Source organism: Physcomitrium patens, chromosome 12, assembly GCF_059467195.1.
Source record: "Physcomitrium patens ecotype Gransden chromosome 12, ASM5946719v1, whole genome shotgun sequence".
Classification (NCBI taxonomy): Eukaryota; Viridiplantae; Streptophyta; class Bryopsida; order Funariales; family Funariaceae; genus Physcomitrium; species Physcomitrium patens.
Genome location: NC_143421.1, coordinates 7,129,764 through 7,143,197, shown reverse-complemented (window position 1 = coordinate 7,143,197; position 13,434 = coordinate 7,129,764). Strand labels below are relative to the sequence as shown.

The 13,434-nt window shown below is 37.0% G+C and overlaps 1 protein-coding gene across 1 annotated transcript; it reads right to left on the bottom strand.

The window, feature by feature from the left end:
• Window positions 1-2,276: 2,276 nt before the first annotated feature.
• On the bottom strand, window positions 2,277-3,494 carry LOC112289813 (large ribosomal subunit protein uL2). The gene is made up of 2 exons (XM_024535430.3): window positions 2,996-3,494; window positions 2,277-2,778 (listed from the first exon to the last, which is right to left on the bottom strand). The coding sequence occupies exons 1-2, from the start codon at window positions 3,433-3,435 to the stop codon at window positions 2,436-2,438; spliced, it is 783 nt and encodes a 260-aa protein (XP_024391198.2). The 5' UTR covers window positions 3,436-3,494; the 3' UTR covers window positions 2,277-2,435.
• Between the last annotated feature and the right edge of the window lie 9,940 nt (window positions 3,495-13,434).

The following is a 13,434-nucleotide window of genomic DNA, read 5'->3' as shown; positions in this document are numbered from 1 at the left end:
TACAGCTATGCTTGAACAAATTGACCAACTTTTACATAAATAACTGCAAAGAAGGTAAAAAATGAGTAGTGTTTAATAAACCGCAAAATTTCATAATCAAATTTTAAAACCATCAATTCATTTGTTTTATTCCAGATGTATACATAAAAAGTACTATGTGCAATAAACTGCAATATTGTGTTTGATATATAGATTCTATCTGTTTAGAATTAAAGGCAGCTAAATAAATAACATATATGCATACACTAGTTTTATTTTTTACATTGTATAGTCTCGAGATAAGATCATAACCATAACAATGCCCCTCTTTGAAAACGTACTAAACAACCTACATTATAATGAAGCACAGTATGTTGCACAAATAACAAAGTTTTGATCCATAAACTGGTTAACAACAAAATTATCCACAAAAACATAAACATCAAATTACGTGGCCACAACCAATACAATCACCCATCACTGTAACTAAATGATAAGTGACATTGGTGCCCTTTTCTATGGGAGAGGCATGTTGAAACAATGCAGCTAATAAGACTTTTGGGGAGGGGTATGTTAATTCTTACATAGAGTTCGTCCTTCTGTAATACTATCAAAAAAACAGAAATGAAATAAGAAAACACCACAAGACTCCAAAAGAATATACTCCACAAATCACAGTTAATATAATGAAGAAGTGGCTCACAGTATCAAAATTAAATATTGAGCCCCTACTTATCACAACTATTGAAACACTCTAATGACACGAATGTTCAAAATTATATATATTCTGAATGAACTAACAGACGGCACATTGAATGGATGCACAGCGACAAACACTATTGACTTCAATACGAAAGATAAGATTTATAAACTTATTATCTGTAAAATTCACATTTGGATAACTCTTAACTGAAGTTTCTGCACAGAATTCAACTTCACACCAGAAATGGCTCCCGAGTACACGATACATCCCAAAACCACATAATTGTTCATGCACAAACACGATCTCAAACAAAACCATCTTAACTAAAGACCACTAACCAAGCATCAATCATCAATCCACAGACTCTCAAAGTGGTATACAACCGGACCACGATCTCATCCTCGGATCTCAACACAAGCATTAAGTCGCACACATGCCTCTGACACCCTAGAAAGCTTTGGTAACATTTTTACACCTAAATCATACACTACTTTGCGTGGTCGTACTACGTTGTCCTCATGCTCTTCGTACACCCAAATGCCAGATCGCTAACTGAAACAAATAACTATCCGATCACCTCTCAACATACATTCATATCTAGTACTCTACACCAGCGAATTGTGATGCTGACAACACCACTCCGCTGCTCCAGGTCCCCACCACCAGCACGTACTCGTCTACAACCTATACCACTAAATCTTCCCAAAAGCAAAAACAACCAAGCCAAACACAAACAACATGCCTTAAGTCCCGCTGACATGCGACACCTCCTTCATAAAAGAGCTAATCCCAAACACAAACGAGCATCGCAAAAGCATACCTCTACTTAACAACCATGAGTTCATTCAATACGATTCCAACCCCAAGAGTACATAAATATTCCATACAATATCCCAATATCACATTTCAATAATCCCAAACACTCACAAAGTATTGGGACCAACAACTAAATCACCGCTTGCTTCATGAGCGCAAGATAAAAAAACTCGTCTGAATCAAAAACACCCCGGCGCTAAACAACTGATCAAAACAAAAAATAAACCATTCCTATTTCCAACAACAAAACTTCAGAGCAGAAATAAATCCTGCAGTTTACTCTATCCATATCGATACATAAATAAGCTCTATCAAAAAACAAACCTAGCACCAACTCCTGACTGCACAACCAATTCCATCACCTGACAAAGTCAAGCCCACCGATAACGTGCCCATCCCAACAAAAGCAAAGCCAATCCCAAAATGCCCAACGCAGGGTCCATCAAATCATCCAACAAACAAGGCTGACAATCCTAACGACATATTCGTCGCGAAAGACACCTATATATACCCAAGAGCGCAAACATACATCATGCACACCAACCACCGTGCACATACTCCACAACCGCACGCATCATAACATCCTCCCACAACCGACCATCAACATCGCCACACCACAACCGTTGCCATTACTCGCACAACCACCCCATATGTGTCCCTCCCACGTCACACATTCCACTCTCACCTCCCGTCTGCACCGGTTCCAAATTGCCACATCAACGCAACCGGGCCACACAAATGTCCACACCCCATCCACCACCACCACCACCACCACCAATTTACTCGAATATCGGCCTTCGCCATTCCATTGATCCACAAGTCCACACACATCACATACGCAGCATCGTCTCTCTCGTTCGCGTCTCTCCCCCGCACCACGCCCTCTCTATCGCCGCTGGGACTTCCCAACCGCTCGCCCCCTACCACCGCCATCCCTCTACGCCTTGTCCACCTTCGACGCCGCCGTCGCGGCTTGACCACGCAGACGTCCCGTCCGCCTGGCAGCAATGAGACCCACCTTCTGCCCGGGAGGAGCGTCCCGCCGAACCGTACTCGCGTGACCAATGTGCTGGTGATTACCTCCTCCGTGGGGATGCTCCACGGGGTTCATCGCCACACCTCTCACCTTAGGCCAGCTGTTCCTCTTCACCTTGTACTTGTGGTACGCGTTTCCGGCCTTCAGCATCGGCTTCTCGGTTCTGCCTCCGCCGGCGACCTGCCCGACCATGGCTCGGCACCCGCTCGGCACCACCTTCTTGGCTCCCGACGGCAACTTGATGCTGCACCCACATTCCACATTGCACATAACCATCCGATCAACACCCTAATTCCTCCCCCGAAGCCTCCAGAATCCTGTGCCCATCCAGTCACCTGTTCGACCTAATCGCCATCGCTCATTCCCCGCTTCGATCGAAAAACCTAAACCCTACGATAACGAGAACCCACTCCACAACATAATCGCAATCACAACCACAAAATACAGCAGCCAGAACATACCGGGTGGTTCCGCTGTCGACATTGTGCGACACCACGATGGCGTAGTCACCGGACGCCCTCGCGAACGCGCCCCGATCTCCCATGCGGTGCTCCACGTTGCACACCACGGCACCCTCGGGCACAGACCTCAAAGGCAGCACGTTCCCGATCGACAAAGTGGCCTTCTTGCCGCAGTACACGAATTGCCCGGAGTACATGCCCTCGGCGGCAATGAACCGCTCCTTCTGACGTTTGAAGCGGAAGGGGTGGCGGAACGTCACCTTGCAAAGCGGAGCCCCGCGCCCGGAGTCGTGCACCACCTCAGACACGACGCCCTTGATGTAGCCATTGCGCTCGGCGTAGTCCAGAGACCGGAACTGGGCAGGGCCCTTGCGTCGGTGGGTGTGGCTCCGGAATATGGAGCCAGCTCCCTTCCTCTGCGCCCTAATAACACGACCCATCCCAGCACAGCAGCGAGCTCCTCGCACAAACCCACACAAACCCTGCAGCAGAAGATAAAGGGGAAAAAGAGGAGACACTATGTGGGGGAGCAGGCCTTCTACCCCAACCCCCCCCCCCCCCCCCACCCCATCGCCATCGCAGCCTCCAAACCCTAATCCCAAACCCCCGCTCCTTCGCTCTCCCCGTTCGCTCCCTCGTTCCCGTTCCCTCTTGCCCGCCCGCCCTTCTCCTTCTTCTATTTATTCTTCCATTTTATTGTCCTTAGTGCACCCATTCGGCTTTTGTAATCACCCACTTCATTGCCTTCTTCTTCTTTTGCCTTTCTGTGTCTTACATTGTGTGAGGTTTTCACATTTCTTGTTTCATTTTGATTTTATTAACAGCTTTCTTTAATCAAAATATTCAGCTTTTTGTTGGTTAACTATGAACCATTATCTTTTATCTTTGTTTTCTATTCACACTCCACTTGTTCTGTCACTTGTTTGGAATTTAAAAGTACAACAATGGTTACATCATTTTAAAAAGCAAACATATCTTTGGTTGTATGAAGATAATCAGTTTAGTTTGTTTCAATAGTGGCACTAAAAGTAGTGAATTTAGAATATGTTTCAATTAACATGAAAAATGTGGATATGGACATCTTAAAAAGAAAACATAGTCATTCTTGCCATCTTGACATTTTGGTTTTGAAAGGATTTAGTAAGAAACCTTGGTTTTTTTTACCTAAATAAATCATGAGATTTTGAAATCACATTATCTTTAGGATGTTATCAAAATATTTTGAAGTTTTTTATTTCATATTTTAGATGGTAGAAGTTATAGGTGAAGCAAATATTTTGACAGTTATACTAACGATTTTTTGATAGTGACTAGTATTGCTTTTAATTCCTCTACTTGATTGTAATGAAAAATAATGTAAATATATATTTGATTTTTTGGAATAATGAATTTGAGTAGTTATGTGATATATACAATTGGATTATATTTCAAAACATTAAAGTAGAAAGAACTTATATAGAAAGAAGATATTTGATATATGAATTGATTGAAATAACTATCTATTTAGTAAAATATATGGTTCATTCAAATATCCAATCCAAAGTTTATATCTTTAGGAAGAAATTTGTTGATTATAAGAATAAAATATAATAAATTATTAATAACCATAATGATTAAATTTACTACCAAAAGATATAAGAAAAAAAATTAAAGCAAAAAAATATTTTTATAAAAAGTTTTGATTTATATTATAATATTTAATTAGATTTTTAAGATTATATAATTATTTGATATAAAAAAATACATATATGAAGAAATAAGCATAAGATAAAAAGAATATAAAGAATCAAGAGAGTGATTCAAGGAGCCTAAACAATAATATATATTCAACACATTACTATTACAAAACTACAAGGTATAAATATACGGATTGAAATCCTATAGTTCTTGATCTCAACAACAAGAATATGATGTAGACCTAATTATATTTTCCATCTATAGATGGATATTGAGAGATGATAGAATAATGATCATTATTTTAACACCCTTTCTTATTACAAACTTTGCATTGAGGTTGAGTGGCACAGAACATGTTTCAAAGTAAGATTGGATTTTTATTATGATTATTGCTAGAAACATCCATGCTTTGCTACTTTAGTCAATTTGAAAAAGAGACAGTGAAGATGTAAATTGGTATAGAAACAAGGTGAATGTTTCTTATATTTTGTCACATTGTTGACAAGGATGCAATGATGGGTGGCATTATTTTTACAAAAATACTATCTTTTTTTTAAGGAGTGATTATGTTAAGTAGTAAAAAAAAAGTGATTCTACTTGATTTGCAAATTAGCCATTGTGTTTACTAAACAAATTCATTTTTACTAAAAGAATAAATAAAATAATATTTGCATATTAGCATATTTCATATAAGAAATAAGTTTATGCCCATATTTTTAGTTTTGGAGAGTGTGGTCATATATGAATTGCTCATAGATGGAATTGTGTGAACTCTATGTTATTGTGATTGCTTTTGTGGTGAATAATTTGTATCTATAATACTATGAATATTTTATCAAAAAAAAACAATTTTCTTAAAGCCAAAGCATTTTCATCTTTGAGCAATAAAATCAATATTGGCTATTAATTCAACCTTCTTTAAACAAGTTCATTAAAGTATGTCATCTGATCATCTTGTGTATGATTTTAAGAATAATTCTTCTAAATTATACAAGACTTTTAGATTCAAGTTCAAAAATAAATTATTCTTTTAAAAAAGACAATCAAATATTTGTAATTATTGATGTTATTTTGCTAGGATTGTACTCAAATTATTGTGATTATTTTGTGTAAAATAATGTAGATTCTTTAGAGTCTATAAGTTGATGTTATAGTTCAAATACCTTTATATTGGAGTATACATAGATAAGTGGAGTTTATGTTTTGTAAGGTTTTAGGAATAATTCTTTCAACCAAAAATGATTTTTGAGTGGAAGATAGAAATGAAAGCAAATAGATAGAAAAGAAAATCAAAAAAGTAGTAGAGATACTATAGAGATATGTATGTTTTTGGAAGCAATTAAAGAATGGAAGATGGTAATGTAGTTTTTAAATTTATAACAAAAGATATTGATTGCAAAGGATTTAATTCCAAGGTTAATAAGAAATCCAAAGTTGATAATAGAGATAGAACATTTGTTAGAAGGTATCAAGTATTAGGTAGAAAATTAATGTAGATAGATTTGATATTATCTTATGGAAAAGATTCTCAAAAGCTTCATAGATGTCTATTTGACTTTATAGTTGATTGATAAGTTAAAAACTTAGCCAATAAGTTAGTTACATATTATATGAGTAGATAATTAGTAGTATAAGCTAATAATGTGGCATATATATAGGAAACTTTTCTTTCAAGTTAAGACATGTATCTTGCAAATTGGATTTGTATTGGAGGTCTTATAGGATGTTGCCATGTAGTTTTTAGTTGATAGTATATATAGAGGTAAAAGTGTGGCCTTCTTTACTCTAGTCAATATCTTTTTAGTCTTTAGTCTTGTTTCAAGACTTTCTTATCTACTTATCTTTGGTAATAGCCATTCTAATTTCAATACTTTATTAATTTTGAATGAATATTTATTCTTTTTAAGTTGTACAAGAATATATTGAATTTTTGGTTCTTTGAGATTTATATTTTTGATAGTTTAATAAGAATGCTAGCTAATTGTTCTTGTCTTGTTTTTAGAAATGAATGAACTATGTTACTTTTATTGTTGTATTTTGAAGGTTGTAAAATACCTAGCATAGTCAATACATGTTGGAGGTCGTATAGGACATCGCCACATGGCTCTTAGTTAGATGGTATATATGAAGGTAAGAGTGAAGCCTTCTTCACTCTTACCAATGCCTTTTTAGTCTTACTCTTGTTTCAAGACTTTTTAGTCTTCTTGTTTTTGGGAACAACCATTCTAGTTAATATTACATCACCTTTTGAGTGACTTTGTAGTTCTCTTCAGTGATAGAAGTGTGTATTGAGGATTCGCTTTGTTCGAGATTCATGTCCTTGACAATTTGACAAGAGTCCTAACATATTATTTTTGTCTTATTTTAGAAGTAAGTGGATTATTCCACTTCTATTATTATATTTTGAAGGTTGCGAACTATCCACCTTTTGAAAAAAAAATCTTATTTTCTAACACTGATCTTTTCCTTAAAGAGAGTGGATTACCCCTCTTTTTGGGATTCATTTTTAGAAGTTTTAGATTACCCTCCTCTAATTTAACTTTTGAATTTGTTTGAGTTGTCTATGGAGGGAAATATTATGGATGCTACTATCAATGGAAGTGAGAATAGATTTGCAATTATAACAAATCTTCATGAGCTGTCAATACTTTAAGATTGGAAATCTTATGCATTTTCAATGTGAATCATGGAAGTACTATGCCTATGCCTATGGAAGAAGTTCAAAGTCTATGGTAAAAAGTTGTATAGTAGAATGAAGCAAATAGATTAACGTCATAACCAAATTTAGAGAATTTTGCTTCTACAAATATGACAGGGACAAGGATTAGTATGCCTGAGAAATTTGATAGAATAAGATCAAAATTTTGAGGATTTTAGCAACAAGTCAAGCTCTATCTAAGGTTGCACCTTTTTCAATATCCGGATGAATTTATCCAAGTCGGATTTATAAGCGTATTACTATCAAGAAGTGCTCTCTCTTGATTTGTACCTTTATTGGAAAAAGATTCACCACTATTTTACTTTTTGAATTCATTTTTAGTAGTGTTTACGGCCACATTTGGAGAAAGTGATCGAGAACGAGTTATACATATCAAGCTTCTGTTCTTACGGTGTCGTAATAAGTAAAGTCTTGCTTGAGAATGCTCCAAGCATCTGGCTATGGATGGAAGAATGGAAATTACTATAACATAACCCTAATTCTAATAGAATACTAATTATACTCTAATTAGACTATAATAATACTGAACAAGCTTAATCAAATTCAAAAAAACATCTTAGAAATTTCCAACAAATAATAGGAATTTTTAAAGAAACATTAGAAAGAATCCAAATGTCATTTAAATATATCTCAATTTAATCTTAATTTAATTCTATTTAATATCCTATTGAACTTTATTCAAACTTTAAGCCAAACTAATTGAATCTTAAATCCTAATAAAATCCTAAACCCTAAATCAAACCCTAACCAAATCCTAATCCAAATCCTAAACTCTAAACCAAACCCTAAACCAAACCCTTATCCAAATTCTAAATCTTCAATCAAACCCTAATCAAATCCTAAACCCTAAATCAAATCCTAATCAAATCTTAAACCAAACCCTAATTCAAATCCTAAACCTTAAATTAAACCCTAATCAAATCCTAAATCCTAAATCAAATCCTATCCAAATCTTAAATCCTAAACCAAATTCTAATCCAAATCTTAAACTCTAAATCAAATCCTAACCAAATCCTAAGCTCTAAATCAAACCCTAATCGAAATCCTAAATCCCAAACCAAGTCCTTACCAAACCCTAAATCAAATGTTAATAACTCCTAAAATAGATTTAAACCTCAATAACTAATGAATAAATCCTTGATCTTAACTCAAATTTTGCACACTTCTAAGAAATTAAGTTAAAAACAAGCACAAAAAAATTGATAAGGATCGGAGTTATCAAATTGACGATATCCTCAAAAATGTGCTTGGATATTAGTAGGCCACCTTCTCCAATCCTGATGCCAATCCTCCAGAGCCAATATCTCTCTTTTGCACCGTTTGATTGATCTCAAAGTTCTCATATGCTTAGAAAAATAAGTCTAATATCCTCTCACATAAGTTTCACTCCAATCCAACTAATATATTGCAAGAAATCTTAAAAACCCCCACTAGATCTAAAACTCTACTTTATGAGACCTTGACCCACTTATACCTCAATATTTCTCAATTCAACGGTTAGATCAAGCTCAAATTCACGATACATATTAAAAACAATTATAACCATAAACTCAAATCTTGACTTTGCAAAGCTCTTACAAAGTCATATCAACTCCAAATCACCTAAAATCAATGCTCATAGAAAACCTATTCAATTTGCTATCAAATCTCACTCTCTGATCTCCAAAAGAACCCTAGAGTCGTCGTCGAGTCTCGGTTTTGTGCCCAGGGTTTGATTTTGACCCTGGTTCATAACCGGCCCTCTCCGGGTATCAATATCTAGTTTTTCTAAGTAACTTTTTTCTAGAATTTACTCTTAATTTCCTTCTAAAAATGCCTATATCATTTATTTTTCCAATCTACTTTGATTTGCCTTACTTATGGTGCTACAAAGTCAGTAGAAGTCACCTTTCTTAAAGGCAGCATTGGTACCTTTTAATTTTTCTATCCCTTTGACTATTAACTATATTTCTAAGATAATTTGTTCTGATACTTTGAACTAAGATCTCTTAAATGATAATAATCTCTACACTTTTTTACCTATTAATCGTGTCACATCACGACATCCATCCCCTTGAATCTGTGCATCCTTCGGCATGCGCCAATGATTCTTCAATATGTTGATGTAGAATGTTCTTCATCTTGGTACAATTCTTGATCTTCAATATGCTCTTCTATTCCAATCTCAATATCGTGTACTGAAGTTTTTTCTTCATCAAAATAAATGCCTTCATCTCTTTGTCTAAATAACTTGATTCGTTTGCCTATTGTTAGGGACATAGTCCTTAGAAGCTTCTAGAGACAAGTTTCTAGAACCTTCCAGAAGCAAGTCTCTGGAACCTTCTAAAAGCTTCTTAGTTAGTAGAAGATGTTAGGGACATAGTCCTTAGAACCTTCTAGAGATAAGTTTCTAGAACCTTCTAGAAGTAAGTCTCTGGAACCTTCTAGAAGCTTCTTAGTTGGTAGAAGTTGCTTGAGAAGCTTCCTAAATAGGAGTATATATTGGAATCGAGGCTAAAGAGTTCTTCAGTCTCGACAACACATCTCTTGGAGCTCTAGTTCACCTCTCTGGTGTTGTTCTTATATTCATCTGATTAATCTAGTTCTTGCTAGTTCTTCTTGAACTTCTTATTAAATCTCGAGCCTGTATTTCTATATCCGTGACAGTTTGTCGAGACTCCACTCACCTCAGATATCAGAGCTAGTTTCTTCCTCTTTAGAGTGTGGATTATCCCTCTGCTTCGAAGTGTACTAGCATTTTAGAGGTTGTGGATTACCCTCTTCTAAACTGATACTTCTTTTGTTACAATATTGAAATCTTATTCTTCTTGGAGAGAGTGGATTACCCCTTTTTTTGAAGCTCTTAAGGTATTTTAGAGGTTGCGGAGTACCTTCCTCTAAACCAATATTGTCTTCTTGTACAGTCATTTCTGTCGTTCTCTTAGAATAGTCAGAGGCTAAGACATTAGTATGACGAAAAGTTCAGAGTCCAAGTTAGATGCAATCATGAATGCCCTCGCAACGTTATCAAAAAGAAATATAGAGATTGAAGGAGTCGTGGCAAGGCTTCATAATGATGGAGCATCTGAGATGGCACAATCTAGGTTGCACCAGCCTCAAACTTCTGCACTTGGAGAAGCAACTTTGCCTCAAGTTCGACAAGCACCACTGGTTCTACAACATAAGGAGCCCCGAGTTAGCCTTTCGTTCCAAGTTTCGAGGATTCATCAACCAAATCAGGTTGATAACAGTTTTACAGCCCGATTGCTATCCAACTAAGGAGTCACGTATTGGGCTTGTTGAAACCTTACTTACAGGGCAAGCTCTATCATGGTTTGCTCCTTTGTTTGAGAAATGATCATCCATACTAAACAACTTTGAAACCTTTTTGGAGGCATTTGCGAAAGCATTTGGTGAACATGAGAAGGTTCGATGGACTACAACAAAGATCTGGTCACTACGACAAGGGATGCGCTCTATATCAGTCTATGTATCGAATTTCAGGCAATTAGTATGCGACATCAATTGAGACGAAGAAGCGTTGATGAATCAATTCTATTGGGGTTTAAGGGAAGATGTGAAGGATTTGCTGTTAACTCTTTCTAATCCACAAACGCTCAACGAAGCTATTAGCCAAGCTGTGAAGTGCTATAACCGCCTATTCCAACGTCACCAAGACCAACATTCAAGACAACATATGGTTCGCCATGCCCCAACTATGTCGGCAAGTAGCGTGAATTCACATTCAGAGGTAGAAGACATGCAAATTGATGCGATACGTGTCAAATCCCTTACTCTAGAAGAAAAAAAAGTGATGTATGGAGGAAGGTCTATGCTTATATTACGGTGAAGAAGACCACAAAGTTAGAAACTGCCCCAAGAAGTAAAATTGATGCACTGTAAAGACCAGGGGCGCGTTTGTTTAGAAAAACGAGGATGCCCAGCCACAATAGGAATCGTGGGGCTAGACAGTGAAATATCACAACAACAACCGGGTTCCTTTCTTTCCACTCAACCGGTCCTTTGCTTTACAATCCCTTTGTTTATTGGCCTTCAAAAATTGAGAACCTTATCATTATTAGATTTAAGAGCATCTGCTTGTTTCTTAGACAAAGAATTTGCGAAGCGTCATAAGATCCCTTTAGTACAAAAATCCAAACCTGTTCACATTGAGGTCATAGATGGACGACCTTTATTGTTTGGTAGTGTCACCCATGAATGAGAACCTATAGAAGTAACGTTTAAGGGCCATAGTAGTCATATTATTTTCAATATTATTAGAATTCCATCAAATCCTATTATTCTTGGTCTTTCCTGATTAGAAAAGCATAACCCATCCATAGATTGGAGGTTGCAGAAGATGACCTTTCCCACAAAACCACCCAAAAGCAAGTCTAGTAGAAAATCCCGAATAGAGAAATCCTTATTCATTGAAGCAAGAGTGTTTATAAGATCATTGAAGGAAGGCACACTGTTTGTCATTTATGCGGCTCCAACTACCAGAGAGAAGATCTCGATAGCAAGTATACTTGAGCAATATAAGGATTTTAAAGACGTGTTTGAAAAGAAGAATGCCGACATGCTACCGGAACACCGACGATATGATTGCACCATAGACTTACAGGAAGGAGCACAATTGCCTTTTGGCCCAATCTACAATCTATCACAGACGGAGTTGGCGGAGTTGCGAAAGTACATCGACAAGAATCTAGCCAAGAACTTCATCCGTCATTCAAAATCGTCAACTGGAGCACCCATCTTATTTGTGAAGAAGAAAGATGGCTTGTTGCGGATGTGCGTGGACTATCGAGGCCTCAACAAGATAATAAAGAAGAATCGTTATCTGTTACCCTTGATTTCTGATATCTTAGAACAACTTGGACATGCAAGGATATTTACAAAAATTGATTTAAGGAGAGCTTACAACCTCGTACGAATCAAGGAAGGAGATAAGTGGAAGACAGCATTCCGTACAAGGTATGGCCATTTTGAGTATAATGTCATGCCTTCTGGTCTTACCAATGCTCTAGCGATCTTCCACCATATAGTGAATGACATTTTCGGGAGCACCTTGACGATTTTGTTGTCATCTACTTGGATGATATTCTGATATTCTCTAGAAACGAGGAAGAGCATGAAAAACACGTTCGTTTGGTCTTGGAGAAACTACGCGAGTGAGGACTATATGCCAAGTTGGAGAAGTGTTTATTTTACCAAATCGAGATGGAGTTTTTGGGGTTCGTTGCGACTACGAAAGGCTTGAAGATGGACCCCAAGAAGGTGAAAGCAATCGTGTCTTGGGAGATTCCGAAGACGGTTAGAGATGTACAATGCTTTCTTGGTTTTACCAACTTCTATTGGATCTTCATCAAGAATTACTCTCAAGTTGCTGCTCCTCTCACTTGGTTGACATGCAAGGATAAGTTGGAATGAGGACGTCTAGTGGAGAAAGCGTTTCAAGACCTGAAGACGGCATTTATTACGGCTCCAATCTTGATACATCCAGACTTTACAAAGGCCTTCTATTTAGAAACTGATCCTTCAGATTTTACTTTGAGAGCTGTACTTTCATAAATGGGAGAAGACAAGAAGCTCCATCTGGTTGCATTCTATTCTCGAAAGTTCTCTACTGCTGAAATCAATTATGAGATCCACGATAAGGAACTTCTTGCTATAGTGGATTCTTTCCAATAATGGCAATACTTTCTTGAAAGAGCTGCATACCTAGTGACCGTATACACAAATCACAAGAATTTGGAGTATTTCATGTCGGCTCAAGTTCTAAATCGACGTCAAGCTCGGTGGAGTATGTCACTATCTAGGTTCGATTTTGTTATCACTTATCAACTTGGAAAGCAGCAAGGACTATCTGATGCCTTATCGAGGAGATCGTATCTTGTACCAAAGGTTGGAGAAGCAGAGTTTGATCAACAATGTACGATGTTGTTGAAGCCAGAGCAATTTTAGCTTTGCACTACTACTGTGCCAATTGATGCTGACTTCCTGAATCAGGTACGTGCCATGACCATTGAAGATTCAATAGCCATTGATATCAAGTAGCGTG